The sequence below is a fragment of the Cyprinodon tularosa genome, unplaced genomic scaffold, assembly GCF_016077235.1.
Source record: "Cyprinodon tularosa strain WSP-4 unplaced genomic scaffold, ASM1607723v1 ctg38, whole genome shotgun sequence".
NCBI lineage: Eukaryota > Metazoa > Chordata > Actinopteri > Cyprinodontiformes > Cyprinodontidae > Cyprinodon > Cyprinodon tularosa.
Window position 1 is genome coordinate 7,130 of NW_024039096.1, and position 12,581 is coordinate 19,710.

General features: G+C 38.4%; 1 protein-coding gene across 1 annotated transcript in view; it reads left to right on the top strand.

The window, feature by feature from the left end:
- Positions 1 to 201: 201 nt before the first annotated feature.
- Positions 202 to 12,581, top strand: part of LOC119791049 (unconventional myosin-Id-like) — a gene marked incomplete at its 5' end in the record, with an annotated part of 66,303 nt that continues 53,923 nt past the window's right edge. The window contains one exon of the mRNA XM_038296885.1: positions 202 to 409. Within this exon, the coding sequence (XP_038152813.1) occupies positions 202 to 409 (208 nt within the window). The remainder of the gene's footprint in view (positions 410 to 12,581) is intronic.

Genomic DNA, 12,581 nt, shown 5'->3' on the forward strand with positions numbered 1-12,581 from the left:
CATTTTGGAGGAATCAGTTTGTCATAGAAGCTAAAAATTTAACCTTAAAGGATTTCTGGATAATTAATGAAAGGTCAAATCAGTAGAAATGAAGATACCTAGACCATTTCACTGATTAATTGGAATTTAATAAAGGATTTACAATAATTTAGACTTAAACATGGATTGAGCTGTTTATGTTATGATTTTGGGTTTCTTTAGATACAAGATGATCTCAGAGTATACGTGGCCCAACCACGACCTCTCCTCAGACAAAGATGCTGTGAAGAAGCTTCTGCAGGGCTGCAAGTTTGACCATGACGTGGCCTACGGCAAAACAAAGGTCTTTATCCGCACTCCTCGCACTCTCTTCACCCTGGAGGAACAGCGATCCGAAATGGTCAAAAGAATTGTCATCTTCCTACAGAAGGTAATCTCAAAACCACATTCGGTTGTTTTATTAACTTTATTGCTCATGTATCATCCAGTATAACCCTTTTATGCGAATTTGTAGGAACCCATTAATCAAAGCTTTGTCATTTTATAGTGTTTGATGATAATGAAAGAGGTTCTAATTACAAACATCCATCATTCTTAAAACCTTTCACTATCTCTCACAAACAGAAACATCTGATTACAACCTTGAAATTAGATTATGAGCTTCATCTGTTTACCAAGATTCCAAGAGCCTTTTCTTTTTGGATTCCATCAGCTGCTGTTCTGCATTTAGAAAAACAGAGAAACAAGCAGGACCATGCAATAACTTAGACTGCTAGAGAGCTGCGCTAAAGGCTAACATGTAAAATAAAAAATAATGATTTTGCCTTCATAAGTTCTGTCTTTGTTCCCAAACATCCCAGCATTGCTTCTGTAGTTACCGTCCCAACTCTGGACATGGCGCATCTATTGGTATACCAATTATCTCACAAAATCAAAACTTTTTAATGGTCACAATATCAACTTTCTCAGCCCCAAAAACTTTATTTTTCTATTTATTTATTAATTAATTTTTTTACTCTGTGTTTCACTAGCCTGGGTGCCAGTCCGAACTTAGTCCCGCCCACAAGGTTTGAGTTCGGGGAAGTTCGGTCTGGCTCTGCTCCATAGTAGCGCGAGTATTATCGCCCACTGTCAGGCGATCCAATCAAATTGTCATGGCGGGCTTTTTACGATGATGGACAGATGATCAAGAGTAACGTAATCAACCACGTGACCAAAGCGCGCTTGGGTGACAACAATAATGGCTGCCGCTGGAGAGTTTGCGTGAGTAGATTCTGCTATTAGGTCTGTTCTAGAAGATATCGACAGCAAATTAATTTTAAAAGAGGAACAGAGAAACGCGATCAAGTCTCATCTTCTTATTCTAGGCGTGAAACTGCACGCTTTGATTTTTGTGGACAACAACTATGCCTCGCTTAACATACGTCACGCACTCCATCGCTCTTATTGGTTGTAGGTCTATCCAATTGAGTGCAGAGGCATTTTTTTTCCTGGTTCGTTCGAAACACACCCCATAATCACAGCTCTATGGAGCAGTATCAGACTCATATTCTGACTAGAATTGAGTCGGACTACGTCAGGCTAGTGTTTCACACCGACTCTGTCTTAATGTCTTGATCATAACTTTATTATCCAACACCTACTCCACCATTGTTATCAGCTATTGCAGAGGAGTCCTATAATTAAATCCTATATTGTTTTTTTTTATTTCTAACAACCACAATATTTAGTCTTATATAGCAGCCACTTCAATCAACCATATTCCATTTTAATCATTTGATTATTGATTATTTATGTTGGAATGATCGTGCTTTAGCACAGCAGTGTTTACTATGCACTGATCTTTCTTCTTTTATTCATACAAAGGGCCTGGCTGACGCTATTAGCAGCTGAAATATGGAATGGAAACGGATGATTCTGCTTCCATAAGTTGAATTTTTTTCTTAGTTATAGGGTTTCCGCGGGTCATTAAAAGTCATAAAATTTTATTTTTTTTAAATAAAGCCTTAATTAGCATCAAAATTAATTAAAAGTGATTATCATGGCATTTAAAATGCTTTATTTAAAAAGGAAAAAAAAAGTTTCTAAAAACTATTTTGTCAAATATATCAGATATAACTGGTTCCGCATGTTTGCGTGGAACTGCTTCCGGTGGAATGTAAAGCCGAATGATCAGAAAAGAAGCTCAAGGCGGAGAAAAAGCTAGAGTAGGGGAAAATGCAAATTTCAACAAAAGTTGCTGGAATATGAGGAAACGGGGACATGGCTGCAGCATGTCGACAGTAAAGGTGACGAAGGGTGAAAAACAGGGTGGGGGGAGCAGAGAAGCTCAGACACAAAGAGGACAGAATTCATTCAATATATTCCACTTTCATTCCATATTCTCAGGAAATCATTCAAAATATTCAACTTTCATTCAACCACCCTGTTCTTCCCAACTCCTTCTAGTTGCCCTGGTCTGTTATCCATTTCCAAAGGCCGAAATGCAGACATCTCCAAGTCTGTTCACTTAAACGACCACCTTAAATTGCCAAATCAGATCGCCTAAATCTACAGTGAGGGAAAAAATGGGATTTTGAGTGGATGTTATTTAACAATGTTTTTATTTATACACTGATTAGGTTAATTAATGATTGATTCTAAATGAACACAAATTAATTCTTTTTTTTTTAAACTACATTACCCATGATTCTTTTAGGGCAACTTTGATTCCATATATTCCAAGATTTCATTCCATATTCTCAGGAAATCATTCAAAATATCCAAGTTCCATTCCATATTCTCAGGAAATCATTCAAAATATTAATTTTTTATTCAAAATATTCAGGCTTAATTCAATTTACTCAGAACATCATTCAAAATATTCGAACATTATTAAAAATATTCAACTTTCGTTCAATATATTCTAACTCTTGTCAGTATATATAATTATTATAATATGTATTAGAGCCATGGATACTTATTGATGGCATTAAAATTATTTCTAAGAGCATTAAAAGAGCGTTAATAATCATTAGATTTGAGCTACTCATTCCTGTATAAACCCTGAGTTGGGCCGCAACAAACAGAATAGTGGGGCTGATAGAAAAACCTAACATTCAAGGGTATGCCCTTAACTTTTTGGAGTCTTTTTCTACAGGTTTTTGTACCATCTGTTAAAATTATGTCATCTTTTTTTAAAATAACCTTATGACTTAAAAAGAGGATCTTTAAGAACATTTTACATAAACTTTGAATGTCCTTTAATAGTAAAGTGGTTACCGCAATTCTTGTCATGGAGATTTTATATCAAATCTGATTTTTTTTCTTATTTTACATGTGTTTCAAACGATTAAAGATAATGGTGGAAATAATAACTACTTTGTGGAATTCAGAAAATAAAAAGAATTTCAGGGAAAAAAAAAAATATTTGCTTAAAAACTTGATTTTTTTTGTTTGTTTTTTTTCAATAATCAAACCTCTGTGATTGAAAATATCTGTTGTCTTTTAAAGTATTTTGTGATTTTTGCATTTTCTCCTTCCTTTATCACAGTAAGAGAAAGATGGTTGAACACATTTCAGATCTTCGGCCGTGAATGTTGATCTCTGGATGTGTCACTGAGTTGAGTGGTTGTTGTCCTCCTCATGCGTCATTGATTTGATGACACTTCCTCCAAGCATGGAGGAATTGTCAAGATCTTGGTGTGATTTAGCAGACAGGCATCTATTTATTATGCGCCGGAAGAATTTGATGTTTGTAAATGTGGACCAGATCTGTCTGAGGGTTAAATTCAGAATTTTTAATCCGAACTGCATGCCAGTCAGACTCCTACAGCATCAGCCTGTCAAACATGTGAATGAAATCTGATGCATAAATCAGCCGAGCCGTTCTTACACTTTCTCTGGTCGTCATTACTTCATGTCAGCAGATTCCTCCACATTGAATTCCTCTAACGTGCATTTCTGTTGAGGTAAGCCTTAACATGAAAGCGTTTTCCAAGGTGAATTATCCTCTGTAGTGAAATGATTGGCTGACCTTTTTCATTGATCTGCATGACCCTTTGTGTGTTCCTTCATCCTCTCCCAGAGGAAATCCTGATCTTGTATCTCGGGGTGTAATCCACCTTTGATAAGGAGCCGCTTTTCCACCTAATCAAACAGCTCAGCAGGGCTGACATTTTGCTGAAGCGCTGTTTAGTTTTAGCCTTGGTCGGTTTTAAAGCTAAACATTCAGTATGTACTTCACGTTTGTGTTCATTCGCTTCATGTTCTCAGAACATCAAATAAAAGCATGATGGTAGAATAGACTCCTGTATTTTTAATGCTGTTACTCAAACAACATCCCAGCCACAGTCTGATTTGCTGTGCCAAGCGGTGTCCTTATCAGGACCTGGCACACCATCCAACCTTATGCCAGGAGGGACATCGATGCCAAACCTGCTGCTGTGTGACTGAGACACAGGCGTGCCCCTCGTCCTTATTTACCTCACAGATTTATAATGATTCCACTTAGTATACTCCATCAAACAACACAATCTGTGACTTTGCATACAGCTAAAGTGGCAGCTGCATGTCTACACTCGGAAATCCCAGAATTTAGGCTTCTTTTCTTTATTCTCTCAATGTCAAAATTAGTTTATTTGGGTTCTATATAACAACTCATTTTCTTTCATCCATTAATCATTTTTTTCTAATCCCTGGTTGAAACTTTCAGATTACTTTAACAATTTCTATAAATAGTGTTTTTTTCTTTTGTTTTTTGTTGTAATTCTGAATTTTTCCTGAATTTGATTTGGAAAAAACATATACGGTAGCCTTTCAGACACTAACACAGATTATTGTAGGTTGTAATCTTAAAGGAATAGTACACCCAAAACATGATTAGCCTTCATTTTCTACTCACCCCCATGCTGAACAACACTCTGGAGTACTTTTTTGATATCTCAAATGCATCTGGAGATCTGGGAGGCTTCTTGCTGTCTGCTGACATTCAAATAATGGAGGTCTATGGTGCCCAAGACAGAAAGGTCCATAAAAGTCCACAAAAACGTGTCAATATTCCTCCATACTGCTCGTCCAATGTATTCCAAGTGTCCTGAGTGGGTAGCATCCAGAATATACTCGAAACGAAGTCATTTAGAATGTTTTTAGAGCATAAACAGTAGTGTATAGGATTTCCTGAAAGCGCGCGCCTGCGAGTTCACGACGCTAAGGAAACCGCGGCAGACCAAACCAGATGAAAGTGCGCATTCAGCTCAGCAAAGAACTCCTGCTCTTCCTCAACACTGAAGTCCTCAGACATTTTTCCTTCGTTGTTTCTTTCTTTGCACAGGTAAACAGCACATTTCTTCTTCTACGCTTGCATTATCGGCAGAGCAGACGCTGAATGCGCACTTTCATCTGGTTTGGTCTGCCGGCTTCCGTAGCATCGTGAACGCGCAGGTGCGCGCTTTTAGGAAATCCTATACACTACTGTTTATGCTCTAAAAACATTCTAAATGACTTCGTTTCGAGTAAATTCTGGATGCTACCCACTCAGGACACTTGGAATACATTGGACGAGCAGTATGGAGGAATATTGACACGTTTTTTGTGGACTTTTATGGACCTTTCTGCCTCGGGCGCCATAGACCTCCATTACTTGAATGTCAGCAGACAGCAAGAAGCCTCCCAGATCTCCAGATGCATTTGAGATATCAAAAAAGTACTCCAGAGTGTTGTTCAGCATGGGGGTGAGTAGAAAATGAAGGCTAATCATGTTTTGGATGTACTATTCCTTTATGGTAACCAAGTCTTGATAGGACTATCTTCCTTGACCACATATTTTCCCATATTTATGGTTTCCAGTATATATTTTTTGTGGTAAAAAATTAAAAGTTTAGAATTTTTGATACCTTCAGGGCTATTGGTTTTTAGTGCAGATTATTCAATAATAGTTTTCTGAAAATGAGGAACAAAGACGCCTGAAACTGTGTGTTGGACATATGAGGGATGTTAATGGAGCAAGAGAAGATCTCCCCCTGTCTACTGTGTATTTTTTAAGTTAATGTTCCTGCTGTTGTTCACTTGTTCAGGTTATGAATTTTTTACAGTTAAAGATTTTGTTGTTGACAAACTGTCTGCTTCTATTACTTTAAATTACCATAATTCTTCCTACACTGAGGTGTTTGTGTGTGTGTGGGGGGGGGGGGGGGGGGGGGGTCGGGGGGTAGCTAGACTAAAGGAGGAATGATGGTTTCTCCTCATCTCAAATTAATCCTCCATTTATGAATCCTTACTTTATATTCTAGATATTCTAACTGTTACCTAGTATTTCTACTTATTGCAGTCTGTCTCTGACATTAAACCAGACAAATCAGTTAGATTATCCATACTTTAACATGATCAGAAATAAAATAAAATCCCAGAGTCCAGCATAAAACAGGTAGCCTGTAAAATATACATCAGCTTCCCCCACCTGCTCTGTGTGTTGCAAATGAATATTTCATAAATCCAAGCTCAGCCATCCACATCACAGTACCTGTCAGCGTTTGTCAGTGATGAGATGACACCACCCCCCTCTTGTCCTCTGATCTGCAGTCTTAATTGCTTTCTGAAGCTTTACATGGTTCATGTGTAAAACTGGGTTTATCAGGCATGAGGGGTGTTTTGTTTCTGGTCTCCCGCTTTCACAGAGAGGCTACATGAGGTCTGTTGCTAAATAAAAACATCTATAGGTAACAAAGATTTTTGGTTTTCCCTTTTCCATCCATGCTTAGTATACGAGTCATGTCTGAAATCAATGAATAATGTAGCCGCTCTAATCATTTCTTGGAAGATTTTTATTCCATGGGTTAAATCTAAGCTGCCCTCTTTCTGAGAAATGAAGATCTGCTTTGGACCTCTCTAGCAGCCCAGACATTTATTTGATCTAAAAAAAAACTGTAGAAACACGGTTGCTGATCCTATGATCCCCCTGAACCTGCACAACACTGCTTGTATAAAAGAAGAGGATATATTCCTCGCCTGTTCTAAGATAAAGCTATGATTTTTCAGTGGATTTGTAACTGATTATTTTTCATAGGTTTCTAAAACTGACACGACCATAAGGTGCACCGTACTAAAAGGCGCAGTCTCAGTTATGTGTGGCATTACTGTATTTAACACACACATAAGGCGCACCGGATTATAGGGCGTGGGTTTTATATACCGTTACATACCTCGTCCATGTTGGTGATGTGGCTTGGCTGGATGCGTTTGTCGGCGATGTGTTTGCTGCAGAAGGAGTGGAAGCTCGCCAGCTTTTCATTATAATCCGCCGGACGTTGCTGCTCTACTGTAGTCCTGGTCCGGATAGAAAAATGGCGGCATTTCATAAAACGAAAGCACCACGACGGACCTCCTTGAAAATTTTCAATTGTAATTTCTTCCATTAGCGTTACTGCTTTTAGTCGAACAGTGACCGTCGAAACGCTCTCCCCACTCGTTCTTTGCTCGATGATCCACCGCTCCAGTCTTTCCTCCAACTCGGGCCACCTCGCCTTATTTCCGCGGAAACTCCGCTGCGTCTTCTTCACCTGTCGGAGTTCGTTTTCCATCTTCCTCCACTTGCGAACCATCGATTCATTAATCTTGAATTCTCTCGCGGCTGCTCGATTGCCATGTTCCTCTGCGTAGCTGATAGCCTTAAGTTTAAACTGGGCTTCATAGGCGTGTCTCTTCTCCATTTTCAGGGTTGTTAAGACAACAATGTTCTGCATAAAGCACATACCTGTTCTTTTATACACAATCCACGCCCACACTTCCCCCTTTAACGTTCTCATGGTGGTCTCAACAACGTCCGCAGTAACAACACACATAGGGCGCACCGCACTATAGGGCGCGCCGCACATTTTGAGGGAAATCAAGACATTTATATGCGCCTTGTAGTCGCGAAAATACGGTATGCACTTCTGATTCACTATAAAAGAAGTTAAAACATAGACAAAAGTAAACATTAACACCTCACAGATTAGACCTTCTCCTAAAACACACTGTTTACAGAAATACAAAATAGGTTTGAAAAAAATAATTTTTTAACCAGAGCTAAGGCTGCATGGTAGCGCAGTTTGTTTCATAATGTGTTTTTGAGAGCGTGACCTTGAAGAGGCTCAATAAGCTAGTAAAGAAGGCTGCCTCTGTTCTAGGAACTCCTCTGGAAGCTCTGGAGATTATTTCACAGAGAATAATTTTTTATAAAGAGAAGAACACTATGGACAACATTGAGCATCCTCTTCATCAGACTGTTAAACAACAACAGAGTGTCTTTAGAAAGAGGCTTCTCCAGAAGCGGTGAAAGACAGACAGCTATAGAAGATCCTTCCTGCCTACAGCCATCAACACATAAAACATCTCTTTGGAAAAAATCTCAACTAGTTACTGAAAAATTCATTTCTCTTTAGGATTAATGAAGTATTTTGATTATTTGAATAGCATCCAAATAGAGAGACTTTGCCAAATTCCCTGTATTGGTAAAGCAAAATGAATTTTAGTGGTAATAAACTGTCTGCTTGAAGATAAATGTTTACATGTCTATGGCATTTAAACTTTTAGGTTAAAAGTTTACATTAAAAAACTGTCATCGTCCCTTTATGTTTTGAGATTCCAGTTCACCCCCCATAGTCAGGAGTTGAGAATTGTTCTGTAGGTTACATCTAAAATGTAAGATTTTAAGAATGAAAGTCTTTCCCAGAATATGTTTCCTTCAATGGATCACTCATTTGATTTTGACCAATGGTTGTTTTTGAAAGCTTATATTGCTGACCCTCAAACATATGTTCCTGCACTTTATTTGGTCCAGTCTCATTAAACTGATCAATGGAGCCAATTCATTTTACTCGTCAATAACACCTATTTAATTAGACTGCAATATTTCAGATCAGCTTGAACGCATTTGTTTCACATCATTGCAGTGCATTAGCCCTGAGGTAAACATTTAAACTGCACTGTGAGGGAGAGTGAGAGGGATGAACCTGTGTCATTGCTGTGGGGTTACTAGTGAGTGGGCCGTTCCTATGAGACCTTTCATTGATTTATGATAATGATTGCTGCCCTTGGCCTCTTCTCAGTGTTTTCTTTTGACAGCAAGATGTCAGCAGACCATGCAGCTTCACCAGATTCTGTCACACAATCCTGTTATTAGCCCCCACCCCCCTTAGACCGCCCTCTCATTGAGTTTGTCAGTTAAAAGCAGCTCGATGTCCCCAGAGGATGACTTTGGTCCAGCCTGCTTTTGGTCCTTCTCTAAATAGATCCTTTTTTCCTTTAATAGAGCCCATAAATGGATTGTTTTCTTTATGCCCGCCTGGACTGTGTACAGTGGGAGGAGTGAGCATTTAATTCACAATTAAGCTAAATTTATTGCATTTTAAACGTTGGATATTTTGCAGTGTGTGTCTTCTATAGGGTCTTTGTAGTCATAAAGAAAACATGCATAAAATAATTAACAGATTTTCTTCAATAAATCCCTTTTTAAAAGAAGACATTCTCCCATTGAGGATTCCAATAGATGCATTTTGGTGTTCCTATTGTTCTGGTTTATAAACCAAATCCTGTAACACCTCGGCTTTTCTACCGAGGTTCCGGTTGCAGCCCAGGCTAGGTTGTTTGACTTCTCAAATGGTTCCCTTAAAAACTTTTTATTTTTCTTTGCCAAGAAAATAGAAAGAAACAAAAACTCATGGTCTTGCCACAAACTCCCATTTTTAGACAGTTTGAATGCATTTACCGTAATTTTCGGACTTTTCCCCATTTTTCGACCTTGCGGCTTATATAACAATGCAGCTTATCTATGGACTTTTACAGCTAACGGCCGCTAGGGTAATACGGTACCTAAATCTATGGATTTTACCATCCACCATGTTGACGTCACCTTTGCTTCAACACACAAGTAGCCGTGCGAATGCGGACATACTCCGGAAGCAGACTCCGAGAAAGACTGACATTGCGAGCGCAAGATAGTTTGTGTGACACCCTCATTATGGAAAACAAACGTTGGAATGCATATGATGCAACTTTTAAGTTAAAGGCAGTCAATTTGGCAATAAATGAAGGAAATAAAACCGCTGCACGTAACCTTGGAATCAATGAGTCAATGGTGAGACGTGAGACGCCAGCAGAAAGAATTGTCTCAATTCAATTGTGTTGAAATGTTAATAAATAGGAGCTTCCCCAAACAGTTGCCTCTTTCCCTACAATCCTCTTTGTGCACGAACCATATGGTAATTAAACATAAAAAACCCGCGGCTTATAGTCCGGTGCGGCTTGCATATGTACAAATCATGCAATTTAGATACTGCGGCTTATATTCAAGTGCGGCTTATAGTCCGAAAATTACGGTACTCTCTTTGATCTAAGCCATCCAGTTGTAGCATTCCCTCCACCACTTTCATGTCCTAATGTGGTGCTGTTTTGTGCGGGGTGATGTTCTGTATTAGTTTTCGTTGTTTCATATGATCGGAGCACCTTGTTTCACACATCTCTTATGCCTCTACATGGTTTATGACTGTTAACAATCTTGTTCTTCTTCCTACTTGTCCATCATGACCAACTTTTTAGCATAAACAACAATGATTCTGTCAACAGATTCCCACTCCTCTGCTATGCATTACTTTTCTGAGTAATGGTATCTTTTCCTGACCTGTCACCTTAGGTGGACTTCCTTGTATTATAAATTTTGAGATGAATGACAGTCAAATTAATTTAAAATAAAACCCTGGTCTGGGTTTCCAACTGGAGCTGGTAGTGGACAATCTTTGTTAATGAGGAGAAAATCGTTTTTTTAGCACTATGGGAATTTCCTGGCAATGAATGCACTAGAAATAATAAAGTCGCTGGGCTATTTTATGAACTGTCGTCTGGTATACCTAGCCTCTCACTCAGTGATTGCTAGATGATGGATGGATATAGCTGGGGTTTAAGCCTCCCTTACTCTAAAATAGAGCTGGACCACACTCCTGCTCTTCCCAGTACACCATAGCTTTTATCTAGTGTTCATTTCTCCACCCAAACAGCAGCAATCTGTTCTGCTTTGTTGCAACAGAAAAAGATCCCTAATCTTGCATTGATGGGCTCGTAAACCCGGAGCCTCTAAGCTTGGTGTGGGCCGCCTCCATAATGATCAGATGGCTTTATTGGCCCAAAGTCTGAGGCGGCAGACCGTCAGGGGCCTAGTTATAGGCCTGATTTATCCTCAAACCCCCCTGAGTGTCATCTCCATCAGCCCGCCCCCTTCATTGGAGGCATAGTGCTACACTGTTTGAGCAGAGAATCGTCTGTGTTTGAGTGCTGGGCTCCTGTTGAGGCCCCTACCATTACCTTCAACCACTGACATCAGTCACATTTTAATTAGTGACTTATGGCCTCATTAAAACGGACTTGATCTGCCAAACCTCTGTGCACCATTTAGACTTTAGGCAGCCAAATTATTTAGCGAGCTTTCATTGATTCCTCAATACATCACTTTTATTTTGCTGTAAACTGTATATAAAAGTAAACATAAGACAATTGTTTGGTGGAAGACGTATCTAAACTGGAAAACAATCTCTGAAAGGGGGCCAAGAAGCTTGTTTAATATAATACCATCAATTGTAAGTTGTTTTTACTTATACGTTTCAGATGGAAGTGAAATATGTAATTAATCATAAATGTTCTTCCTATTTTTTATATTTGTAAAATACATACAGTATGTGACGCACCATGAGTAATGTTGGAACAAGTTGGCCTGGTGCGAACTGAGAAAAGTGGAAAAAGTATGACAAGTGGTTTACTTTGATTGGAAAATGTTGGAATTAGAAATAAACTAAGCATTGCTCTTTATTTTCCACTTTTAGATTAGATTAGATGAGCTTTATTGATCTCACAGCGGAGAAATTCACTGGTCACATATTGGCATAGTTACGGAAGAGGATTAGGGCCACTGAAAAAAAAAAGTAAACTGATTTTTAAATTTTATTTCAGTTTAACATGGGAAAAAAGTCAGAATTCTGAGATTAAAGTCAGAATTCTGACTTTTTTCTCAGAATTCTGACTTTAATCTCAGAATTCTGACTTTTTTCTTAGAATTCTGACTGAATTCTGACAATAAAAAAGTCAGAATTCTGAGGAAAAAAAGTCAGAATTCTGAGATTAAAGTCAGAATTCTGAGAAAAAAGTCAGAATTCTGACTTTTTTCCCATACTATACTGAAATAAAATTTAAAAAATCAGTTAACTTTTTTTTTTTTTCCAGTGGCCCTAATCCTCTTCCGTACATAGTAATTAAAGAATGTGTTAAAAAAGGAGGAAAAGGTGCATTAAGAATAAACAATATATATACAGTATATCAAGATAAATAGGGATTAAGGTGCAAGTGTACATGTATGAAAAACAAAATAAAAATAAGAAATAAAAAAATAAAAAATACAAGGGAGTAGCACAGAGATTTGAGGTGTCATATGTACTGTCAGGATGGCTTATATACAGGTGGATCGACTTTTACATTAAACTGTAGGCAAATTCTATCACGAGGTTCTGACAAGTTTCTGTCAGTGTGGGGACCTTTAATCTCATATTTTGATGGACTTGATTACCGAAGTACCATGCCTTAATCAATTACTGTATTCGGTG